Consider the following 27365-nt stretch of genomic DNA (forward strand, 5'->3'; position numbering starts at 1 on the left):
CTCACCATTTCACCCCAGACTCAAGACTGATGTTGGCTTCAGGTCTACTGTTTCACGCAATCAGGTCTACATGCCCTCACACAATTAGCTACAGGGCGGCCCCTGAATAAGTCATCTGAGTCCAACGTCTCAGTCGGAGGTGCTGACACCAACACGGCTCAAACAATTGCCACCTCCCTTTTTCCCCCACTGGTTTGCTGGATGGCCTTAAAAGTATCACCACAGATCCTCGAAAGATCTATCAACCCACAGAAACAAACCCATCCAAATAGTTTTCATGGATTCTCGGTCTAAACATAGCTTCAATTCTGTACAACACCCTCCGGACAGAGGAAGCGTTGAACCAAATAGGAGGATTATCAAAGCCAAGGGAGCAGCATGCATCGATGTTTTCACAAGGAGAATGAATAGAAAACCAGAAGCGGGAGGGGTGGGAGACACGAGATCATGTATCACTCCACACTACTTCAGAGAACAGAATTTGCAAAAACAAGGCACCAAGAAATTAAACACCAGGCAAGATCTAAACTTGGATTTGAAAGAATACAAGCAGAGTTAGTAGCCGTAACGCATAAGTGATTGAGGGGGGAAAAAATCTGTCCAGAATTTAGTATGGAACATTGAACCATGCCCCGTACTTTGAACAGACTTTTTTTATTAAAAAAAACATAGGGAAGGAAAACACAGCCACACACACACACACACTCTTCCCCAACTCTCGGCTTTTATTTGCAGTAATCTGTACAAATACACACATCAGTGCCACAGCCCACGACTGTCAATTCATATAGATGTGCTTGTCAGTTGATGTTTTTCCAGTGATGCTGTTTGATGCTGCATTCACAGAGTCACAGAGCTGGGAAGGAAGGGGATGTTCAGATATATTCCAAAGCATGCTGAGCTAGGTTGGGATGCATGCAAAAAAGAACTCCCGCTTACTCTTGGGATTGATTCAGAAATAACAAAGCAGCAAGTCAGTTAGTTACTTACCTTGCTGAATAAAAGTAGAGAGAGAGAGAGAGAAAGGCAAGTCCCAAAATGGGAGACACGGTCAAAACATCCCATTTTACACATAGATGTGAGCCTTTAATGTTGACTATGCTGAGCTACTTACTTCACATATTAATCTAATTTGACATTCTCGGTGGGTATATTTCGGGTAGGATAGCAAGGGCTGTATGCTTATCACCAATATCCACTTGGTGCAGAGCTCATTTAGAAAAGAGTCTTGGAACAAGAATCTTTCAGAAGCAATCTGGAAGAGTTTCAATGTAAAGGGAGAGATGGGAGAAATACATGTAGAGCCATTCCTATTTTCATATAATGAGCTCATATTATAGTGACCAGATGTAGCACAGTATAGAGCTGAGCCGTTAAGTGTGAGCAAAGTAAGTGTGTCCGTCCTACACGAATATATGCCAGAATGAAGGCTGAGATATCACATATTTATCTAAAAGAAAAAAAACACACGACATTCGGGAAAGAAAGAAAGAACTTGTGTGTAAAATGAAGAAGGATTGGTAGGTTATTGGATTCCACTTTATTGTACTGATTTGATGCTTGGCCTCTACGCAGCACAGGGTAAGCCCGTTTGCCTTCCCTGAATCCACCTTATTGTCGTGAGATGAGATTGAGAGACTCACCCAGTCCTGCCTTCAAAAGCTTGTGGAACAGCTACATGCCATGATGCTCGAAAGAGATGCTATTCTGAGGTGGGGGAAAAGACAACCGTTTGTTATCCAATCCACTGCCCACATAATACCAAACAATGAGCAGCAACACTCAGGTAATTAAGAACAAAATACGGGGCTTGAAACTGTACATTGATCCAGAGTTAACGATACTTAAACAGGTTCCAACTTTCATCTGCCTTTTAATTCAAACCATGGATCAGCAAGAGTGTGGAAAACTCAGTCCAGTCCACGTCTATTTAGTTCCAAATAGTGCGTTAAAGTATCATTTTAAGGTTAATACCTATAACAGATGCTCAGGAATAGTGCATTGGTACCAACCAGTAGCAATTCTATTCTAACGCAAGATCTGAAATTTCAGAGATTGGTTGTTTTTCACATGTTAACCCAAGTCGCTTGGGAACAGACTCCTCTGCGGTCATCTCTTTGAAGATAGAAGTATCACAAAGATGGTAAAAAATGCTGCACACTTCATACCAGTAAGATGCTGTTCACAAATATTTTCAAACCATGACATTCCTTCAGCTGAGAGTACTGGCGAAATGTTTGTAGACTCATTCACAGCACAGTGAACCATACTGCTCTGAGGAACGAGAGGAAGCGTGTGTGTAGGTGTCTCATCAGCTTTCACATCCCCTCCCTCAAAACAGAGGCAAGACTTTGTAAATGCAGGCATTTATACCTGAAGGTGCAGTGAAGTTGACGTGTACAGAGAATCTATCGTCAGCTATTGTTTAAATCAATTTCCATAAATGATATGAAAAGGCTCAATGCTTCATAAAGGGCGAGACTTATCACAGAGTATCCGACACAGGCCCAAAGGTCACATATCTGGTTAGTTGGAAAGGAAGGGTCATAAAAGGGAAAGAAATGAAAGGAAAGCATGGGACAAAAAGCAAGCATTCGAAAGAGGAACAGCCAAGGACTTGAAGAAAGAAAGAACAAGAACTGATAAATACCATAAAACTGGTTATGGCAAAATACACATCTGTAAAGGACATTAGTTATACTTCAGGGCTTCCTGGCTTTACTTCAGAGAAAATAACCAGGTTAGGTGGAGTTCACAGTGAATAATTATGGTTGTTAGGCTCCAGGAACAAGTCAGACACAAAATGCAAGACATCGTAGCAAAGGGTCAAAGCGTAGTGGTTAGAGCACTCGCCTCGCAAGCGAGAGGACCTGGGGTTGATTCCTGGACAAGGCGACACGTTGGACAAATTTCCTTACTCGACATGCTCCTGCTCACCTAGCAGTAAGCAGGAACCCGGTTGTTAGGCGATTGGCGGATCGCTTTTCCTGGGGTAATAATCCCTTAAAACAAAAAGTAATAAATTGGTCACTCAATCTACAACTGTTTGTGGGACACTGCTGTGTGCAATTGGTTGCTGCGTCTCAACCATAAAATATACAGTTAATTCACTTTGGAGTATATTCTGTGAAGCGCTTTGAGACCTCTCGAAAACTTGATAAGGCGCTATATCAAACCCAAGGATTATTATTATTATTTATGGCCGTTTCTGTTCTTATGACGTCAGTACAACTACAATCTTCTGATACAACACACTATTATTTGCTGTAGATATTGAGGAGTTCTTGTGTTCATACTTAGAAGAGAATGCTTCGTGGAGTTGAATCATTAATGGAATGAAAATTCCTTTCTTGGAGCTTTGTGTTTTACAAGCAACAGTTTGATATGATAAATGAGATGGTTGAAATTCAATCAAGAGTTTTCAGGTAAATGTTTTTAAGCTATGCTAAGACTCTTCAACACTCCAGTGCTGGGGTACACAAACCTGTGCACTAAGTGGTAACCTACAAGTACGAGCTATTGACTGAAGATTAAACTGATGTGTTGAGTATGAAAACAGATGGTTAAGAGCTTCAAATTAATCCATTTGAAAACACAAAGTTTGTTTTTTATAAATATCTCCTGACATCTAAAAGCCAAGGGACACCAGAAATGGAACATAAGTACACCGCGCTTTCCCTGCATTGGCAAATAGCCACAAACTGAGCCAATTCTGACATTCTTACACAGTTGCAGGCAGAAGAGACTGCTTTCTTTTGAAGTTTATGTTGGGCGAAATCACCTATATTCTTCGGTCACAAAGCTTTGCATAACAGGAATGCTGCAATTCTTCCTGAAGCCCCGATCACCAGCCTTTTCACACACATAGCCAGCCTATCGGAAAAGCCAATCCAGCCCATCGATTCCAAATGCAACAGTTCTGCAACGCAACGTTCATGAAAATAATCCAGACAATCTAACCTCAAATCATCAAGTTAAATATTAAGAGATACGTGCACCATTGGTCTGCACAGGGCTTGTGATACGTACTGGTATATGAGAAAAAGATGTATACAGATCTGATCAGAAACAAATGAAAGCAGCAATCTAATCTGTTTTTTGGTCAGCTGGGCGCCTGACAAACGTGGAAACCCATCCCCGCGCTTGAGTAATCAAAATTTTAAGAGCAAGAGGACATGTTAGAAGTGAGGGTTTTATACCAGATCAGTTGGCGGCCTGCTCATTTAGTAAATAAGTTGCCATTTAAAAAGGGAAGTAATTGAGATATTACTTGTATACTGGGTAAGAAATTATTCAGAAGGGACATGAAACTGCCAGCCAGGTGTGACAAGTCAGATTTCAGCAGACCTGTGACAAGTTTGAGCTTGTGTTCATCATTTTTAAATAAACTTTCTGTGTAGGTGCGGATTATTTTTATGAAACTTATTACTTTAGAGAGCGATTTTTGCTACAGTCTCACTTTTACAATTACCAAGAAAAGTATTCATCACAATCTCCATCGAAACTCATCCAGAAACATCTGAAAATACAAAACCAGTGGGTGATGCACAATTGGTCTTTAATGCATCACTCGATCGTGTAAAAACAAGCTACGTTGGGTACTCAATGCTGTATTTTGGAAAAGGCGGTGTGAGAACAACCTTAGCCCTGCAGACAGCAGAGTGAATTAATGTACAGCTTCCTCTGTGTTCAGCAGTTCAATGATGAGTAAAAAGCAGCACAAGGTTAAACCTAATTTTTCATGAGAAAATCTCACACCCCAAAACACTGTTTCAAGTTCGAAATTGCCTTTCTAATCTTTTAATTACTGCTCTAGCCGAGACTAGGATATTATACAAAGGAACAATGTGCAACCTGTCAATTTTTAAAATCCTTTACTTTTTTTTAATGTCGATGCCAAACCTCTACCGCGAACTGAGAAAGGTTAAAATATCAGTGATGGGTTTGTACTTGGAATTAGTGGTGCAGGATTCTGCTCTTGAAAGAGCATGGGGGTGGAAGAGGGGTTAACATCAGAGAGGAACTGAAGATCAATTAAAAAAAAACACCCTCTACACATGGGCCAACTTCCTTCTTTGATGAACCAACCCCCCGCTTCCTGTTAAAAGTTACTGATACAAAAACAAACCCTATGACACTTTTACTCTCGGCAAGTCTGATAGCTATAGTCTTAAATAGTTCAAATGTCATCAAAGTTTAACAGGGAAACGAAATGTACAGCACAGCATTGCAAACCAACCTTTCCTCCACTTCTCTTCCCAACATTCCCATTTTGAACTAGTCAGTCACTTTTTATGATCATCGCGTTACATTTATACTACATTCAGCCACAGGAACCAGATGCTTGCATTTTTAGTTGCCCCACCTAAAATGTTGACACTGACGCTCAAAATAACTGAGTTTAGCCACGATCAAAACATTACGTAATCAAAAGAAACTTGAATCCTGTGGAACGGGGTACGCAAATTGTGATTACAAATGCAATACAACTTCCATTAATATAACACCAATCACATAGGATAGACTCCCACACTCCAACACAACCCTTTTCACCACCGTAAAGCTTCATAACAAAATGTGCTAAAACCATTAATTTCCACACGTGAGAACACCTCGAAAAATAAGTACTTTCATTTAACATTAATCTCTACTTCTAATCGTCGGTCTCTTTAGGAACCAATTACTTATTTTCTGTTGTTCCCTCGGCAAACAAATCCCAACACTAGAATAATCACACATTAGAAGCTTAACAAGGTTGATAAACCCATCACAATATTGTTTGCTAATCGGGATCTTAATACTTAAAAATATATTGTTTGGTTAAACTAAGGCCTGCAGAAAAGTGAAGGGCAATTTACTTTTGGGATTTAGGACTATTGGCTGCTACGAATGTTACACTCAAAGATGAACCATCCCTTCATTTATTGGTTGATCAGCCACATGAACATTGAAGCAGTTACTCACTAGACTTGAGAATGCTGCCCAGTTAGCAACTATTAAAACAAGATACAGATGGAACTCTATAAGCATTTCAACTGCGGCAACACACAATTAATTATTACAAATGTGTAGGAAAGGGCTTCTCACCTGCAACTCAGCACAACACGTACCCACACACGCTGGGTGGCATCAGCTGGTTCGATTCCAGCAAAACCACAATATAATGGGATATGGAGGGGAAAAACACCAGGAATTCAGAATGGGATAGGTGGCTTCATTGTAGGAGCAAATACGGACACTTAATACAATGGGTTGCATGGCCTCCCACTGTATTGTACATTTCTACTGCTCTATGCACATTTTGAGTCCTTATTGATGCCAGTTTTGCTAATACGCACCTGCATTCTTCAAAGTGAATTGTATCATTCCAAAAACGTTAATAAAGTAGTTAAACAAAATGACTTATAATGGGTCATATATTCCATATTGTGTGAAATCAAGGAGAACATCCAAGCGCAGTGTAAACATCAGTGTAATATTTTGAGCCAACTATTATACCTGTGATGCTGACATTCGCGATGTGTCCTGACGTCCGGTTAAATCCGAAGAGGAAACATTAACAGGGGCACCGCGATGCAACCTCATGCTGACTTTCCGCTCCCGTTCCATGCCAGAGACAGGACGTGGAGACGTATTAGCTGAAGAAAGAATAAGACAGTTAATACCAGTCTAAACCTATTCAGGATCGACAAGAAACTGCGTTATTCTCTCTATTCTCATAATGGCCAGTCAAATATTTCACACCAGCAGCTTTGCTGCCCAGTTTACAGGCAAGGTAGTCTTTGAATTTTATTTGGAGATATTTCCAAAACACTGCACAATGGTTATGTTTATAATAATACTTGCATTTGATATAGAGCCTTACCACGTCTTCGAGACGCCTCAAAGCGCTTCACAGAATATAGTGTAACGTGAATTGACTGTATATTTTGTGGGCAAACCTCAGCAGCCAATTGCGAACGAACAGTCGTGGATTGAGTGACCAAATTATTATTTATTCTTTGGACGAATTATTACCCCTAGAAAAGAGATCCGCCAATCGACTTTACACCCGGGTTCTTTCTTACTGCTAGGTGAACAGAGGCGTGTGGAGTAAGTAAACTTGCCCAATATCTCGCTCTGCCCAGGAATCAAACCCAGGTCCTCTCGCTTGCGAGGCGAGTAGTCTAACCACTGAGCTCCACGCTTATATGTGAAGTGTTTATGCGGGGCCTGTAAGATCAGTTGTTGCGTCCCGTAAACTCAGTTCGTGGAATACGTGCTCATGCGTGGGTAGTTAGTAATACTTGAACTAAACCTTTGGTCGCTGACAGCAATTTTGCATGACTTGCTTTGGCAAGAACCCAGAAAAAGAATTATACGACGGTCAAAATTAACAGTAGCCAGGCAAGTGTAACTGCCAAGTTAAAATTGCTTCTTTGAAGGGCAGGTTGTGACATTACTGTTTTCAGAGAAGACACGGTTGGTGATGGACTGAATAGTCACCTTCTGTACTGTACCATTTCACGATTCTCTAACAATCCTCAGTGAAATTCGGGCTAGTAACTTTGCCTCACGACTGTGCCTTCCCTCTATCAGAGCTACTTATTTAGTCCAATCGCAAAACCTTTGGCAGATCCTTTTCACATATCTATCATCATTCCTTCTCAGAAGATTTATGGATTCTGCTTCAACTACAAATCTTTTTGGCAGGGCATTCCGTGTTCTAGTAATAACCCTCGTCTAAGTCGTAGGGGCCAACAAAGAATATGGGGATGGACCCATCCACCTTCTGTTTAAAAATAAACGTTTAGGGGATTGGAGTCGGAAATCTTTTTAGCTTTTTGAATGAATAAAAGCTCTATGGTGTATTTATAGATTTAAGACAGGCATCTCATTCACTGAATACACTTTAAATAAAATGTTCCACATCTTACTACAAGTGGTATCTGAGCAGCTTGCCAGAAACATTCTAGCCAGTCTTCAATTTAAATTTTGCTTCTCATTACGATCTGCCTAAAGAGGAAGTGAAATCCTTATTAAAAACATCTCCCTACCCCCACCCGGATTGACCTGATCCAAGGCCCCAGATCCTAAATTCTGTCCTGTGATAATTTGCAGCATTGATATTTATCGCGAGCAATAACGATATAAACATTGAAGTAACAAATTTCACCTCTAGACTTATAAATAGTCTCTTTTGAGCTGTCCTCAATCTGTGAACAAAAGCCTTGACCAGTTGAAAGGCAGCTCCTTACCTCAAAGTCTTATGAATGAGCTGAACAGCCAGCCAACCATCAACAATGCCTTATGGCTGACAGGCTTAAGCTTATTAAGCAATTCTCCTTGGAGCTAGCAGAGCCTCAGGGAGCTCCCGCTATCTCCTTCCCCTTCACATTAAGAGATCCATTCACTTGAACAAGCTTGAACAGGAGAGAGGGCTCCCACCAGGAATCGAACACAGAATTTTCTGGTTCCAAATCTGCCGTTCAACTGACTTGAGCTAGGCAGGATGGGGAACTAATAAGTCATGCGGCGATCGCTTTAAAAAGCTTTTATAATGTTGAAACTTCCCAAGAAAAACGATTGTGAGGTCCTGTGTTCTCCATCCAGTATCTTAGCACGTTTCGGATTTCCCTGACTGTCAAGCAGCACCTTGAAATGTCCTCCTGACGTGAAAGGCGCAAAACAAATGTAATTTGTTGTTTTAACTGAATTCAATTGAAATTGTTCAGATTGGGTACATAATTCCCTCTCTCATTAAATACACTTATATTTTAAAAAAACACGCGCTCACTCCAACTGGAGTCCTGTAGTTCAGTGGTTAGAGCACTCGCTTTGCAAGCGAGAGACCCGAGTTCAATTCCAGGCAGAGGGTGAAACCTTGGGCAAGTTTCCTTACTCCACACAGAGCCTAATAATAATCCCTTCAAAACCCAAAATAATAATAAAAAAAATTGGCCATTTTCAATCTACAACTGTTTGTGGGACATTGCTGTGCGCAATTGGCTGCCGCGTTCGCCCACAAATGTACAGTCAATTCATTTACGGTGTGTTCTGTGAAGCGCTTTGGGACGTCCTCCCGACGTGAAAAGCGTTATATCAAATGCAAGGATTATTATTATTATTATTAACCGATCCAATATGGAGGTTACTCACTGGGTTGATATCCAATTAAATGACTCAGCATGAGAAACTATTGCAATTCTACTATGTTACAAAATGACTGCAGGGTTGCACCCATACTTCAGTAAGCTTGGGTGTGGATCCCTTACTGTCCAGTGCCTTGGGACGTCCTCTCGACATGAAAGGCGCTGTACAAATGCTGTCACAGAACTCCCAGCCACGTTTAGAATGTATCAGTGGTGAACAGGTCACTGTTTCCCTTTGTGTCAAAGATTCACGTATAGAACTAAAATAATTTTCTGGTTCCAAATCTGCCGTTCAACTTGACTTGAGCTAACCAGGATGGGGAATTAATAGGTCATGCGGTGATCACTTTAAAAAGCTTTTACAATGTTAAACTTTCCAAGAAAAACAATTGTCAGGTCCTGTGTTCCCCATCTAGTAAGACACCTAAAAGAACAGTGAGAAGGCTAACGTAAGAGATTTTTTAAAAAATGTATATAAATAACATTTGAAAAATGCCGTGGTTTGTCATTCTACTGCAATATTGAGCTTGTTTTATTTCCTTCACACCACCATTACAATGCATTGTAGCACTATAACACAGGACACTGCGGCAAAATGATCTGTTGACTGTCCTTTTTATAGATTTCCTCCACCAATGTCCCCTTCTTGATCGTTTTTAAGATTAGATCCGTGAGGTCTACACTGTGATAAACACACTGCAGATGCTCACATTGCCCTGGACATCCTCCTGATGTAAAAGGTGCTATACAGATGTAATTTGTTGTTTTTACAAAAGGGTATTTTCTATTTGCTCTGAACCAAACTTGTGATGTTTTGAAGACTGAAGTCATAATTTCCTTCTCACCAAGACTTGAAGTGCACCCCATGACCTGTAGATTGAGAGGCCACAATTCTACATGGGTTTGTTATTGTTTGCTCAGCTGAGGAGAGGCTATATATGATGTTCAGTTTTTATGGGCGGCAGTGTCTGAAATGTGAGCATCCACTTCTTTATGTTGTCTTAAGTCGTATTTACAGAGATGCTCCCTGTGATGTAGTCTTAAACAACATCCCCAACACCGAATGAAAGAAAGAAATTGTGACGGCAAAATGGAATCAGAAAATATAAGGAGTCAGTCAAAACAAATCCCTTTCTTCTTCGCCTCCCCTGAAATGCATCAATTCTAAAACTCTCAAGAAAGCAGGTCGAGTTTCCCATCATTTCAGCCTTTTCTTTTGCTGGAAGAAGTGCTTAGTTAGGTCTTTGTCCACACATCCCAGTTCAAAAACTTGCTCTCAAAACTAGGTTAATCAGTTAATAGCATGTGATTTTTTTTGCATCTTTTCTAAACGTTAGACATCTTAAATAAAGCAAAACAAATGGATGGGTTTTAAAATCTCTTTATTAGCAACAAAGTATATTTGACAACTTTTTAAATGCTTCATAGAATTACTGGAATTTAACACTCCATTCTCATTATATTAGCTCTCAGAAGCCAAGGAGTTGGTGTGCATGTTACAGTGATATCCTGAAAACAATAAAACTGAACATGAAAAAAATTGGGTATAGCTACATAATCAAAATGGCTGCAACTGAGAGCTTTATAATGAGGGTGGAATGCATACACTATATACAGAATTTACCTATAATCTATTGCAATTATTCCCTGGTAATATCAGAGGAGATTAATAAATTGAATTATTTCTCCCCGCACTCCCCCCAGACACGCACACACACATACAGACAGACACATATACACACACACATCTCAGCACACAGCACTGAGCATTTTACCCCAACAATGGTTAAGAAATATATACACAATAATGTTTCTCATGTTAAAAACACACACAGCATATGTCGTATAAAAGATCTGGGAGGGTGCTCAGGACTCTAATCTAATCATTGGATTGGACAATGTTCAAACGTCACTTTCACAGTTAGGACCCAACTGAACCACCATTAGATTAGTCCTGTTGCCATTCCCAGGAATACTTCTTCGCCAGAATTATGATTGTATTTTATATTGCATCATCTCTACTAATCAAGCACCACTAAATTACTTGCAGTAGTCTCTACTGTCCGCACTCCCCACACTGCACCAAGTCACTCACAATAACTTTACAACTCCAAGTCTGTTAACTACGTACCAGTCATACTCTATTGATCAGCTTGTTCTTAAATCACACACTGCTCTATGTACAACCTTAATCTCGACAAGCCTGTTACCTGTGTACTCACATCCCATGGAATTAGCCATTCTCCCTACGCCCCCACCCCAAGTGCCCAGTGAGATCAATAACTGGTTAAAGATTCTGTCTCAGATCATCTCGAGTTTCACACACCACGGAATGTACTTTTTGTACAAAAACTGAACACACTTCATTGTGCACCTTTAAATTCTACATCCCTCCCCTACAGAATTAAAGTACCGTCTGAGATATTAATTGTACTTCTCTCTGCTTATCCCTACATTATAATTTTGCAGGATGAAATCCACAGAATGTTTCTTCTGCCAGTTAGGCGATACCATCATTTTATACAAATTGCAGATCTGCTTTCAAGCACATCACATGGTTGTAACGTAAAAGGAATTCAGATCCCTTTGTGAGCCAACAGGCTGGAGCTCGAGTGTAGTCACCAAGGCAGAAATTGCCCCCGCCCCACCCTCCAAGCCCAGATGTAGATTTTTTTCCTTAAGTGTTTCAGAGTGTGCAAATTTGGGAAAATACTTAAAATTCAATGTCATTTTTCAAGCTGTTTTTCTGAAGGCTCTTGAGACTTCAAATTGAAAGTTGAATTTTACAATTGTCCATTTGTGCGCTAAGGAAAGAAAGCTGGCAAGTCTGGACCCAGGTAGAGACTTCTTTTCTGAGGCCAGATTTGCAACATTCCAATTTCATCCAGTCCACTCATTTGCAGAATATAAAATTGGTCTGTGTGACAATGGGAATTTATGGGTCCCTGAGGTTTAGTGATTTACAAACGCTACAGAAAAATATTAACATGAAACTGCTTTAAAGATGAAAGCATGCAACAATGGGGCATCTGATGGAAAGAGAAAATTCTTCGAGTGTTAAGATGATTCTACCCTGCACGTATCCTAGTACTTAACTAAGATGCAGTAACTTTCTTTTTACAGAATTTCTAGCTACTTGACCGACACATTATCAACTGCATTTTAAATTTGCAATCTTCTGGTAAATAACACAAACACAGAAGCAATCCCAAACTCAGGTTTGTGTTTAAGAGCTATTTCTGCACAATTTTCTGCTCAAAACTTTAGGTAATACCGCAAAAGAAAAACCACAAAGCCAGTAAACTCTGCAGACCCTCCCTCTCCTTTGATTATCATTAATAGAAGGTCATTTTTATTGTTTTAAAAAAAAGCAGATCCTTATCACAGCTAGTCCAGCTAGCCTTTTGTGCTTATTTAGGGCCAAGTACTGTGAAAGATGCTGCTGTGAGTTTACTGCCTCCGTTCAGACATCAGGTACCAGCTCAGCTCCAAGACGCCAGATGAGCGACAGCCAGCACGACATTCATTCACTTTAAAACTAGTACTTTCAAAAGCATCTTGTACAGTTTGTTCACGTACGTTTAAGAACAGATTGATAGTTTTGTGATACGATCATAAATAAATCTCGTGGGTGAGGCATCCTGTTTCTTGTCATTGAATGCTTTGTGGATACGGTCTACCTGGGGGTGGAGGGTGGGGGTTTGTTACACAATGCAACATATATGGTGGTGGAAACCCAAGTTAGAAACAGCACATGCACTAAACGCAACAAGGAATGCTGCTTACAAACATCAATTTAATTTTCCATCGGTCACATAAAACGAGAGGAAACTGAACGGGACTAGAACTGAAACTCATGAAAGGCTTAGACTTGGGTCACGCCACAATCACACAATTCGGGTGTCCTGACAAGACCACCTGTCCTGAGTGGTCAGAAACAGCCCTATTGAGTAGACTCAGTTAGTAGCTATTTCCTACCGGTGTGGGAGGTGGGTGTGAGAGGTGTCTGGGGTGCCATTTCTTGGTTTCCTCTCAGTCTCCCAGAAGCAGTTGATGGTAGTCCCCGTGCTGCTGGATTTCGTCCGTGCCTCATCCTATCCTCCCGTTCTCTTCGTTCAGCATCTTCCGCTGCTCTGCTGGCCCCCTGGAACCAAGAGAAGACCTTACTAGGGATCAATCGTTTGGAGGCTACCATTTGAATGCCCTGAGATATGACGCATTATGAGTGAATAAAACACTTGGCAGACTATCAGGAAGTGGTACCACCATGCCCGAAGCTTGGTGATTTATCTATCAATACAGTTCAATGTACGGAGCTAATAAACCATAAAATAGTTTACTTTGTCATTACATTTTCAGCCGCCAACAAAAGATATGCATGACTGGCTATACTTTCAGGAGTATTAGCTTTTGACCTTGTACAGCAATGTTTGCCTATTAACTGGGAAAAGTAAATTGATACTGTACTTCCTTAGACAAATACTCATACAATTAAAGATTTCTTAGAACCAAAATAAATGTAAATTTCTATAGATTTATTTGGCTTTACAAACAAAAGGGAACTAAAGGGAGAGGCAGGTGCTCAAAATCTTAACAATGAGCTCTGGTGTGATACAAAACAGTTTGGGAAACTGATCATCTGTTATATGCTCCTCGGGAAAGTTATCATAACTCAATATGGTAACGCATGTAGTTTATTTAATTAAAATTAATACTTCACACAAAGCCATTGGGCCAAAAGGAGAATGAAGCTAGATTTGGCAAGTGGAGCTAGATTTGGACCGACTCAGCAAGAAGTGAAACAACTAGACAAGGTGGGAATCAGTTGATGGAGCAAATGGGTCACCACAATACCATGTAGCAAACCTCTTTGATTATGCATTGTAAGCTTGGACATAGAGGATTTTCTGGATGCCACAAGAGTACTTTCACCACAAAGTAACTAATCTGCAGCTTGTGGCCCGTGTCCCGTCGTAAACCTCAGCAGCAGCAACAACTTGCATTTATATAGCGCCTTTTACATGGAGTAGCAAGCAGACTTTTTAAAAGAGATATCCCAAAATGGTCTTCAGGTGAAGCAAAACATATTAGCGCTAAACCTGAATGTGCATACATTATACAATTACGGCAAATGCACTAGATGTTTTTGATCAACAGCTGTGATTCAAGTACGAAGGTTCATTTCACCATTGCCCTTCCCATTATGAAATCACACTTTGGTACGCATAAAACTAATCCTATGTAATTTTTACAGTAGATTTGCGCACTTCAAAGCAGTGTTAACATAAAACTTACAAACTTGAGCATGTTCCAGTCAAAGACATAGTCATAGGAGAAGCCTAGTCGGTGGAAGAGATTGCGGAATAGTTGTCTCAGGTAGGAGTAGTCTGGCTTGTCATCAAAGCGCAGAGAGCGGCAGAAATTCAGGTATGTAGCAAACTCCGCTGTGGGGGAAAGCAAAACGAATACCAATATTTTAGATCTTGGTAACAATCAGGGCAAGTGGAAATGAATGAGTTCAAGTCAAACTCTGCACAATTCTCCTCATTTACAAGTCAATCTTCTCAATCCTTGGCCAGATGATTATACAAAACAAAATTACATTTGTCTTTCACGTCAGGAGGACATCCTAATTATGCTTAGAGAGTGGCTTAGGGAATAAGAAAGCATTAGTTATGAATGTCTTATAATTTTGAAAATACTTCATCCCCTTAACAGGTCAATGCACCTGGTTTTAGACGGTAGGTAAATAATATTGCTCATATTGATTGCTCAGTATCTGAGCAATATTATTTAGTGCTGTGCAGAGTTGTACTCTAGAGTAAATAATATTGTTCAGATACTCACCAGCAGATTTAATGAGAATTGGCCTAGTTCAGTTACTCCCAATCCCTTCACCACCCTAACATACAACACTTGCAGCACTCAATTCTAGCATGTTGACAAGTATACAGAAATTGACCTGAATAAAAAAAACAATTTTAGAATGACAGGTTGGGAGTCAAATAGTTCTACCAGGCCATTTCTGTGGTATAACAACAACAACTTACACTTGTATAGCGCCTTTCATGTCGGAAGGACGTTTCAGGATGCTGGAAAGTGGTTTTGGACCTGAGCTGGGAGTCAGAAGGGGAGTAAGTACGGGGGGTTTGGAGGCCGAAGGCATGGTCGAAGAGGAAGGTCTTCAGACGGGACTTGAAGGAGGCAAGAGAGGGCCTCTATTTTGCCAACATTGAGCAGGAGGAAGTAGGCTCGCGTACACGACTTGATGTCAGACAGACAATTAGCCAGGACATCACCGGTCCTGGAGTCGAGGGTGAAGGTGGCAAGATAGAGTTGGAAATTGACCCCATGCCTGCAGATGACATCGCCGAGCGGGAGCATGTATAGTTTGAATAAGAGGAGACCGAGGACAGAGAGCCTAGGGACGTCACACATGACAGTGCGAGGACTAAAGGAGAAACCATTGGTGGCCAAGAAGTGGTACATAAGCTAATTACATGAATAAGGATAACAAATCAATTTCACCTTGATAAGAGGTTGATACTTACAGGAGTAACCTTTGCACAGCACTTCTATGGGAGTAGACATTTTCTTCTCACTGATGCGTTCATATTTCTGCCTCTTGGTGGCAGCCTTCAGCCCCTGCCAAGGCAAGGACCCCAAGTTGAAGTACATCAGAACGTAGCCCAGGGACTCCAGATCATCACGACGACTTTGTTCTGGAACAGAGACATATCCATTAGTTGAGGAAATCAAGCAACAATCCCCAGTATCTCAAGTGAAAATAGTTCTCAATTTTAGTGGTGAAACTTGCATGAAAATCACCGATAAAGTGCAGTGCAATAGTCCTAAATTTCAGAAATGCTGTAGAATTCTATATTTACAAAGTAACAGCCACACATCCTTTTTACACATAGTTCATACACTTTGCACATTTGCTGCACTTTTCTAAAATTGAGCATAGCGATTCCCCGCCTCCCCCCACCGCATAAAATTGTCTGGAATCAGCACATTCTGAAATGTATTGATCCCTGTTTTGTGTAACATTAATTACCATGTAACTCAACTGGACACCAATTCTGGACAGGTCAGGTGCCTACCTATGCCCAAATGTGTGTTGATGGATGCATATCTTGCGGTTCCTGTGAGGTTCTTATTTTCACGGTACGGTATATGTTGGTGCGTCCGCGCATCGCGATACTTTTTTGCTAGCCCAAAGTCAATAATGTAGACCAGGTTGCCCTTCTTGCCCAGCCCCATTAGGAAGTTGTCAGGTTTCACGTCGCGATGGATGAAATTCTTTGAATGAATGTACTCAATCCTGCTGATCTAAGTTCAGAAGGGGAACAACAATACCTCACACATTAAAATCAATTAATTGCAACAGCACATTTCCCTTTTCTTAAGTTATCCCCACCAGCACTCAAATCTTTCAGATGCCACATTTGAGCTTTGAGAAAACAAGGTCGAAAAAGCACTTGTTGGAAAAGCAGCGAAGAGTACAATCCCTCGATGCTTGGAAAAACTACCTCTAGGCATAAAATGCAAAGTATCCATATATCTCAGCTCTGAGATCTCAGAACTGCCCTTCCCAAAGTACTGAGCATCTCCAATATTCTTTGCGAACCTAAATCTCTTATACAACTTAGGTTGAAAGACTCCGTGAAGAAAGCTACAGACAGTGCTACAGAGCACAAGTGACAAAAGGGGACGGGGGCAAGGAAATTCTTCAGGCGTTAGAAGCATGGAAAATTAAATGGATGAAAACATTTCTTACCATCTGATCAGCAAGGAGCAGGACTGTCTTAAGACTGAATTTACGTGAACAGAAGTTAAAAAGATCCTCGAGACTTGGTCCAAGTAGCTCCATAACCATCACATTGTAATCTCCCTCGGCGCCACACCACTTGATGGTGGGAATGCCAACTAGAAAACAAAGCGTACAAATTTTTAAAAAGCTGAACAAAACAAAATAGCAACTCATTACCCTTACAATTCGGACTCACAAATGGACTGTAAAACTGGGTTCTGGATTACAAATCACAAGGACTAGTGCTTCAGCGATTAGCAATAGCACTAATATTTAGTGCTCAATATGACAAATAGATGGGAGGCGAGATGGGAAATCGCTGTATAGGGTGAACAAGATTTCAGGATAATTATATTCAAAAGTGACAATCCGCCCAAATCCTACAAATTCTCAGTTATGTTTTAATGTCTTTCACATTTTATGCAGGCAGCAATATTCAATTGAATTCAGAAAGCCATTCAATTCAGCTGCAACTGCCATACTGTGCTGTTACAATGCCCTTTCATAAGAGTAGCACCTGCCACTCCCTTCCATTGAACTCAAATTACCAAAAGGTAATTTGCCTTAAACCACATATTAAATTGCCTATGAAAACATTCCATCGTATCGAATGATTTTAACAATGGCTTCCAGCACTGGTGGCATAAATGTATATTTAGTCTATAAAAGTGTTGATTTAGTCCAGTTTACAATTTGTAGAAATTGCTGCATAATCATTATAAAACACGAGGACATGAACACAAAGCTAACAAGCTTCAAAACAATTAAGTCTGATGAAGTTTAGTACATATGTGGAACGGACTACAAAAGCACTTGATGCTGCATCAATTAGCTAATTTAAACAAAAATATATCTCAATTAATTCATTTAAACAAAAAGGAGCGTCTGATCAATGGGATTGAAAGATAAACAATAATTAGTTCTGTGGAACACAATGGCTACTGTAATGTTGCTGCCAGGCCCATGGAAACCATCACTTAGAGAATGCGAGCCAGATCGGATCATGTAATTTTGCAGAGAGACAGAGATTTGTTACATCATCTTTCGGGGTCAGATAGAACAGCTCTTAAGCAATGAACAGTAACTCTTCTCCCCATTTTATTCATTAACTGGCACCGTGGTCAGAACCCAAGAATGCTGGCAGCACTGGGAAGGAACATCGCTGCAGTCAGTCAAGAGCTAATATTTAGTGCTCAATATGACAAATAGATGGGAGGCGAGATGGGAAATTTCTGTATAGAAAGTAACTTCCTTTCTAAGAGAAAATGTGACGTGATGCTTGCAAGCAATAGGCTGCAAAAGCCTCCCACAATCAAATGGTATACCAAGGTTGAGCAAATAATGCCATCTCGTGTTTAATAAAAACACTGCAACAGAACTGCAATATATAATACAGTACTTGTATTGCAGAACCAGTTTGCCAAAGTGGTTTCTACAACACAAGCAACTGATGTAACCGACCTATTTTTGTTGCGGAGCAGCTTTGCAGCAGACAGCTGCACTTTATAACTATATCTGTATAAACTAGCGACAGTAAAACCAGGTTGCTGTTCTGTGCAGGCAGCACGTGACAGCCTCAGCCACAGTTTACTGGTCTGTCAACTTTACATTTAAGCTGTCAGAGCAAAGAATTATTTAGTGGTGAGCGTCTCATTCATACTGCAAATTTACCAGCAACTTTGGAACATTTTTCGGCAGTAAACTGGCAATGTAAATGTGCAACAGGACAAATGTAACCCAATGCTAACAGCAGCAAGGGATAGAAATGTGTGCAATGTTGCAATGCTCTTCGTACAAAATCATGAACAAATTGGCTGTTTGAAGCCTTTTAAAAGTTTGAATCAAACAAGGATAGGATCAGGTTCACCCATGAGGAACAGACACTTTGGTGATATACTGAAGGGCACCCCAGCCTATATGAATTTATCTCAGCAAGTCAGAAACAGAAAAATGAAGGGGGATGAAATAAATACAGCATTTACTCTGCTGCTGAAAGGGGAAATTGGTAGAGCTCTTCCTATTAGCAGCAAGAGACGTGACGCAACTATACCACAAACCCATGTACTACAATTCTAGGTAATACAACAGTGGTCATGGATTACGCAAAACTCCACCTGCAGTTGGAGATAGTGTGTGACCCATTCCATTACTTTGTTTTAGGGCAGGGGGGGGGGGGGTGGGGGTGGTGGAAGAGGGAAGAGAAAGAACTCAAGAGTAAAGAATTCAGCCAAGCGAAAGGATTCAATGACAAAAGAAAAATGAATTAAAATCACCTGCAGCATCTTGAAAAAAAAGTAGTTACAACACTATGGGTAGAGAATAGTACACCTACTGATGTAAGAAAAGAATCGTGGAGGATGTAGCTCGCTAACACACGGGGATTAAGAAAAGCATCAAACACAACCATGGCTCATATTGCTGTATTGCACTTGAATATATCATATGACCTGCTGAAACAATCTCACCTCCTCTCCCTACAAAACAAATTAGTTTATGGTACATCAAGATTAAAAGAATCTAGACTTTACATTCATGATCTGATAAGTTGGGCCTGACCTAAGTACTTCTTGGAACTGCAGCTATAATTTGCAATTCAAATTCCACTGGCAGGTTGGTGGTGTAGAAAGGTCATAATAATAAATAATAATCCTTGCATTTGATACAGTGCCTTACGATGTCTTTGAGACGCCTCAAAGCGCTTCACAGAATTTACTGTAAAATGAATTGACTGCATATTTTGTGGGCGAAACGCGGCAACCAATTGCGAACACAGTGTCCCTCAAACTGTCGTGGATTGAAGTGACCTATTTATTATTTTTTTTGAAGGAATTGATACAGGAAAAGCGATCTACCAATTGACTAAGAACCGAGTTCGTACTTACTGCTAGGTAGATAGAGGCGTGTTGAGTAATGAAACTTTCCCAATGACTCGCCTTTGCTATAATCACTGAGCTACAAGACTCCATAAGATTGGTAATAAACATTTGCTGACTGCTGTTAAATTGTAAAAAGAATATTCTCTACTAACCTGAATATACCAAATATTCTAAACTCACTACTTCCTAAAGGTGTATTCCATTATGAACTCTCTTGCATGAACTGTAATGTCCTTTTATACAATGAACTACCAAATCTCCTAGATGTTGAGGCTTTCTATTAAGAATTCCTCAAAAGATGCATTCATTTTAAAAAGCACGACACATACCTAGGATCCCACGAGGTAGAACACTACCCAGTGCAGCACTCAGCTATAAAGCGAGCGAGAGACCCGAGTTCAATTCCAGGTAGGGCGAAACCTTGGGCAAGTTTCCTTACTCCACACGCCTAATAATAATAATCCCTCCAAAACCAAAAACAATAATAAATTGGTCATTTTCAATCTACGACTGTTTGTGGGACATTGCTGTGCGCAATTGGCTTCCGCGTTCGCCCACAAATATACAGTCAATTCACTTTACAGTGTGTTCTGTGAAGCGCTTTGGGACGTCCTCCCGACGTGAAAAGCGCTATATCAAATGCAAGGATTATTATTATTATAAAGGTTGCATGTTTGTGCAGAGTTTGCTGATTTCAGCCAGTAGTTGGGATGTTACATTTCCCTCAAGGACCTGACAAGGTTTAAAAAAAAAGCCAGGATTCCTGCTTTGATCACTGCAAGAAAGACACATAAGGAAGACTACCAGCAAAAGGGATGGCTACAATTTTATCATGCTCACCCAGCTAGTTAGCACAAATAAGGCCCACATATAAATAGCCATTTAGCTGAAGCATCTGGGAAGTGGGTGCCTGTAGAATTTTACTGCTGCTTGTGCCCGCCAGGAGTAAGAAACATGCAACAGGTACCTTTCATCAATAATTAGGTAGTTACGGTAGAAGTGAACTAAATCATCTTCCAGGCCGATAAGGTAGGCAACACCTTAAGCACACCAATCTAGACCACTTCACTGACATACCCTACACAGCATATGGGAGTGCAATGACTTTGGGTGTACGCAGGGTGGGGAACATGCCTCTGATAGGTCACATTTGTGTTCACATGACAGGTAAGTAACAAGACAACGAGGCCTCACAGAAACAGATTTTCAGCAAACAGATGGTCCAGTAAATGTCCAGCTGTGATACCATTTCAAACACCAAAAGAGGTAAACGTTTGGACTCACAGCAAGATACTGAAAATGCGAAACATGATTGAAGGGTGTGAGAGCTTGGGAGAAACTGGGCGGTTAATTAAAGGTGGAAAACCTTACCCCCTCCTTGCATCATCTTGTAGATCTTGCTCTCGATATGCAGCTGTGGGTGTTTGGTTTTCACACATTCTAGCTTGATAGCCACCTCTTCTCCCGCAGCAATGTCAGTTCCTGGGAGGGGGAAAAAACAATGGTTTGGTTACGCTCAAATGGTTCTCTATAGATATCAGCAAAGGTGCAGGGTATTTGCATTCCGATTAACAGGTTATGTTAGTTATACAAGCTAGAACAAAATTATAAAACAGTATTAGAAAAGAGGATAACCGAGTTCATTTGGGTTGCAAATTTGCCACTGAAGTCACTGTCTAGGCAAGTATCAGACCATTAAAGTGGCTCCCAGCCACATATCTGACAGAAGCGACCAAACAGGTAGGTCACCAATAACAGAAGAACTGGACTGCCACCGAGCACTGCAGACCCTTCTATCCAGTTTATGAAGATCAGTTAATTAAGCCATTTATTTTGTGGTTTATTGTATTATCAATACTATTTGGCTAACTCCCAGTCAGTCAGTCACAATGCTCTACTGTGTAGATATTCATGTTGATAATTAAGTGTGAAATTCACAGAATTCAGTGAGTATTGCTGAGTTGCAGAACTCAGCTTCTTTAGGAGACAGGGGATAGAATTATCAAATAGGCCCTTTAAGGAAGAGGTACTAGAATGAGTGAACATTTTCGGGGTCACACACAAAGCTCCACTCTTTCAAACATTCTCAGCTTTTTAAAATTAAGTAGGGTTCAATCTTCTATAATTCACAGAATTATGGAATATTACAGCACAAAAGGAGGCCATTCAGCCCATTGTGCCTGCGCCGGCTCTTTGAAAGAGCTACCCAATCAGTTCCATTTCCCTGCTCTTTCCCCAGATCCTTGCAATTCTTTCCTTTGCAAGTAGTTATCTAATTCCCTTTTGAAAGTTCTTATTGAATCTGTTTCCACCATCCTTTCAGGCATTTTCTATTCTGGTTTACTTTAGGACATATAGAACAACTCTGGACCAGATCAGATTCCTTGAAATCCTCCAATACTCCGTATAGATCTTTATTTTACAAGTTACATGAAGCTAAGTGATTCACCAAGAACTCTGTGTGAGCAAGATACAGTAAAATAAACATCACAAACCTCTGCACTTACTGCGATCATACAGAGGTCACAAGCTGTTCAGTGTCAAAAAAAGAAAAGCACTAGGGACAGATGGGACAGTAAAGTAAGGTACATTTATTCTATATTTGACCAATCTGTTTGCAATCTCTTATCACGAGAAGCAAAAATTCACTCAACATAAAAGTCTCAAAATATTAGGCATTAATCTGTGTATTCCAGTATTTAATGCAATACAGAAGACTACACAGATAGCATTGATATTGTAGTTTATAAAAGAAATGGGTAATCTTATAATAGCTTACAAACATCTAGAGTTCATGGGTAAATTGATCTTTAACAGATAACATTTAATGTCACTAGATAAATGAGTGCCCCTCAGGTTACACACACAAAAAATAAGATTGTATATGAATGACGGGCAGAAACAAATCCTGTAATCTCATGAAATTTACAAACAGTGGAATCTGAGAATGTAATTGTTGTATGAGAGCAATTTCCCTCTGTGTGTAAGAGTTTAAAAGATGAATCTCTTTCAGGGCCCTTTTTTGTGTGTCACAACAAGGCAAATGCTTTGTTATAACACGGGTTCACTCAAAATACGATTGGGTTGTGGACCCTTGTGTTTTCTTACCCGAAAATCCCAAATCCTGGCATTTTGCCACCCAAATCAGTAGCCACTCTTCAAAACAAGTTAGATTAACAATGGATTTGAAACGTAATGTCTGCTGATAGAGCTGAACGGCTTTCTGCACAGTGACGCCACTGGTCACGTGGTTGATGATTAAGTGTGAGGTACACAGATTTCGATGAGTGTTTTTGAGCTACTCCTTTAGGGTGTAGGTTGGGAGTTTCATGGATTCCGGACTACCACCTTCAAAATTATTTCCAATATACAGTATGCAAGTGAACACACCCATTTCCCAATGCCCCAAACACCAGGTCCATTTATCATCGAAAACTAAATAGGAAAAAGGGATAGCCCTTCATGGAAACAGTGAAGTTAACAATCCTGGCATTGGATCAACAACTGCATTTAAACTGCACGCAGCTAACATCCAGTAACAGATGTGTGCATGCCCCGCTAGGGTCAATGTACACACGATTAACAATGAAACAGACACTATTAAACTTTAAAGGGGAAAAAAAAATTCTGTGGAACTAAAGGGGAAGTTCCACAATGAACCCCGCAGGGTTTCATTTCTGCTCCTAAAAACTCACTGCTTACAAGTTCTTGTTTCTTTTTGAATTGATGTAGATATTATAGATATCCAACTTGTGGACAAATTAACTTTAGCCGATCAGAGCAATTTCTCAGCGAGAAGCACAGTATGAACAAGGGAATGTTACCGATGGCTTTTTCAGCTGTCGGTGCCTTCCACTACCCCACTTTGCTTTTTTCACAAATTATTCCACATGCACAAAACTGGAGACTTCCTTTTTTGTCATGATCCTGTTTACCTGTACCTTCACGGTTTCCACGCCCTGTCCTTGCAATCTTTCTTGGGTTTTGTGAGCTCTCCGATACTTTTGTAGATGCTGCTAAACAAATTCGTAACTCTCTTCCCCCACCATTTAGATAGTCTCACTCTTTTCATTTGTGATCAAAATTCCCGAGAGTAGGATACTATATTATAACAATCGGGACCTAGAATTTTCCAAATCACATTAAAAAAATGTTTATAAAATGGTATTTACTGGTGACAAATTGGTGACCAAACTCCTCTGGCTAGCCTACAGATTTAAGCCGTGAAATGTACTCCGTTTCTGGTTTGCGCAAGGCCTCACATCAACAGCTAACGCCTAGTCCAATGTGAAGTCTGCTGTCTAGTATATTCAACGCTGATATATATGTACTCGGGCAAGACTATTTTGACATTATGATAAAACAAAGTCAGATAAGGATTTTCTCAGTATCTTGTAAGTACATTAAGGACTGCGAATAACTGCCAGAAAACTACTTTCTCAAGTTTGGTCAGGTCTCGATATGCTTTCCTCTTTCTTATTTCCCACCAAAAAAAAACAAAGGTGTAGTGAACGATTCCAAAATCATCCAAACACAGATTTTCGTGAAAGAATCTGAACAGAAGTTAATCACTATCAAAATGGATCAATAATAATAGAAACAGAAGGAGAAATATAAACATTTTTCTAAATATTTATACATACATTGATAAAAACAAATTTGGCAATATTTATAAATATAAAGCATAAATAAAACAGAAGCAAATGGCTTTTATCGAATGCAGATGTATCAAGATTTTCTCACCGATTAGTCGTAATGAGTTACAACTATTGAATGCAAAGCAAAAGGGAAGTATTTGGCAGAACTCAAATTACTGCAGGAATGACAGGATTTAAAAAAATCTTCCCATCTGCAAAATATGTTTCGCCTCTCAGTGCATAGTGAATTTTACTACTTTTCTCTTGTGAATAACTGCACTCTCATTTTGACCTCTCAGCCCATCAGTTTTGAAAAATAAAGCACTGCACAGATGCGCATACATACACACCGATTGCTAGAAAATTAATAAACTTTTGGTCACTTCGGTGCTGAGAAACTATACCCAGACCAATACTTCAATTTAATTATTATTATTTTCTTTGGTCTCCCATCCCACTAGATATGACCCCTGGTTATTTCACAGGGCAATTGGCCTTCTGCCATTCTTCCAACCACATGGTTTAGTAACTACTCATTCCGAGCTATGTTGAACACTTTTAAGGCACCTCTGGAAAAGTGGCTTCCCAAAGCTCTACATCTTTCCAACAGCCAGACAGACAGAGACCGGGAATTACATATTTTCAGTTTCCCACCCCGAGGCAGAACACATTATAGTACATATTATTGTACAGCACCACTGGCCGTTTGCACCTACATGCTACAATTATGTATTTCAAAATTTCAGCAAGTAAAGGACCTCTTCGATCTCCCTCTGGTAGTACAAACACCACCTATAGTACAAATTTACTCAATCCCCAAAGCAGTCACAAATAGTTGTTCGAACAGCAATATGACAAAGAACAGAAAGTGTGGAAGATGGTTGTACGTATATACTGGTATAATCACCTCCTTGAAGCTTTGTGACAGAAATATCAATGCAAATCATTCCCTAGATAATCAGTTGCTGGTTTGGCCTCCCAAGTTTAAAGGCCATTGCCTCTTCTCCATGGGTGCTGATGTCTTGAGTGCACTTCACTCTACCATATGTCTCCAGAACATAAAACACAAATAACTAGGCAACCACAATTCCCATGGATCGGAAAGGCTGCTTTTCCCCAGAAAAGAACATTCCCACAGAAGTTAATTTTTNAAAAAAAAAACATACATCTGGCTTTGAGATGGGAGAATGAGACCGGGGTGGGTAGTTGGAAGAAGTGAGGAAAAATAGCCCTGTACTGTAATGGTGATTGACTATGAAAAGCTACAATCGTAAGTATATTTATAGACATTTAAACTCCACAATGATGTTGAAATGTTTGAACTGCTAGTGACTGCACATCTTGCACATACACACAAAAAAAATCATTTACACAGCTTGTTAAATGATTTCTCCCCCCCCCAGAGGTGTTTCTGTGGAAAGCCATTCTGGGAGAACAATGCACAAAGCTTATATTGGCCTCTGTGTATGTTCCTGGAAGCTGGTAATGGCTAATGTGAAGTACAAGTAAAAGTTCTGCGTGCTAGCCTTTAACAAAGATATACAAGCACGCTAATTTGGTGCTCCCAACCCAAAATGCAAAGACTGCTGAAATTGTACAGCTTACTTGCTTTTGTGAGGATTTGAAGTGGCACCACATCGGTGGCCGTTCTCCATCAACCTTATAGACTTACCACAAATTACTTAAGAGGCACTGTGAAAGATTAGGCATGATGATGCACTGGTCCTGAGAGAATAGGAAACTACCCCCAATTTTCCCCCCTCTCTTGAAGGCGTTTTGACACTGCCCTCCAGAATCTTAACCGAGAGACCATTACTCATGTGGCAGCACTTAGTGCCTGCAGGCAATATGAATTTGAGTGCATCAAAGATGAGCCAGATCCTCTGCTCACTTAACATTAAACACCAGTGAATAACAAGATTCTGGACGGGCACTGCCACAGCAGAGAATTTGAGAAATACTAAAGATAGAAACTTCGGGATATGGTGGGAGATGGCGAGACTGCAATACACTGGCCAAGGAATAGAGTGTATGTATGTGGGCTTGATGCCCTTTGCTTCCTAATTTTCCAGTGTACCAAGTGTTTTTAAGGTTTTACTCACGCAGGTCAATTTGACTTTATTTGAAGATGGCACAGCACATTGCTGTACTATGCAAGCTTTGCTGGGGAATGGCAAGACACATTTTCAATGCCACGATTGTTGATATGATTGGAGGTGGTAGTAGTGGTGCGGGGAAAGGGACAGAAAGACAAAAACCAGGCACTCCTTTCCTCCCAAATGAACAAATATGCTTGTTACCTAGAGTACATTTACCGCCCAGTTATTGAACTGAACCCTCTCCAGTTTTACGTTCATTAAGTACAAATATCCATTTCCCAGATGAGCTCTATTCCAAACCAAATGATCCAGTTTGCTTTAATATTGCGTTGGTCTCAAACACAAGCTAGTCTCCCATTGTAATTCCACATATCGTATTGGATGTTGTGAACTGAACACGACCAACCTTTTCAAGGCTGTTTAAACGCAAACAAGTTTCAAGTCATACTTCCTTATTGGTATCTCGGGACAGAAATTTCAAGTCATACTCCATGCTGATAGCAAACATCCTTCATTTCCTGTTCACATACAATTATATATTGGGTAAGAACTCACTCTTGGTTAACACTCGCCACAACAGCATCATTAATTATGCCAGAAAAACACATAACTGAAAATGTTACTCATAGCATGTTGGCGACGTCAAAACGGCTTCAAAATATTTTCTTTTCAAGGCAAATAACTAAAAGCAAGGGTGCCAACAGAACAGAATTTGCACAATGTTTTCACCTTTTACCACGAGCATATAAAATGGAACAGACATCCTGTCACATTTGTAAGCTAAGAAACCATAATAAGTACTTCAAAAC

At 40.2% G+C, this 27365-nt stretch overlaps 1 protein-coding gene across 3 annotated transcripts in view; it reads right to left on the reverse strand.

Moving 5' to 3' along the window:
• Positions 1-27365, reverse strand: part of csnk1db (casein kinase 1, delta b) — a 36023-nt gene that overhangs the window by 1294 nt on the left and 7364 nt on the right. The window contains exons 2-9 of one of the 3 annotated variants that reach the window (XM_042342394.1): positions 21192-21302; positions 16912-17060; positions 16235-16463; positions 15683-15853; positions 14427-14575; positions 13110-13275; positions 6499-6638; positions 4472-4519 (exon numbers count right to left, since the gene is read on the reverse strand). In XM_042342394.1, the coding sequence (XP_042198328.1) occupies positions 4487-4519; positions 6499-6638; positions 13110-13275; positions 14427-14575; positions 15683-15853; positions 16235-16463; positions 16912-17060; positions 21192-21302 (1148 nt within the window). In that variant the 3' untranslated portion in view covers positions 4472-4486. Of the gene's footprint in view, positions 1-1643; positions 1708-4471; positions 4520-6498; positions 6639-13109; positions 13276-14426; positions 14576-15682; positions 15854-16234; positions 16464-16911; positions 17061-21191; positions 21303-27365 lie in introns of all 3 variants that reach the window. The other 2 variants (XM_042342393.1, XM_042342392.1) reach the window with 2 other exon arrangements.

The sequence above is a fragment of the Callorhinchus milii genome, unplaced genomic scaffold, assembly GCF_018977255.1.
Source record: "Callorhinchus milii isolate IMCB2004 unplaced genomic scaffold, IMCB_Cmil_1.0 Scaffold20, whole genome shotgun sequence".
NCBI classification, from domain to species: domain Eukaryota; kingdom Metazoa; phylum Chordata; class Chondrichthyes; order Chimaeriformes; family Callorhinchidae; genus Callorhinchus; species Callorhinchus milii.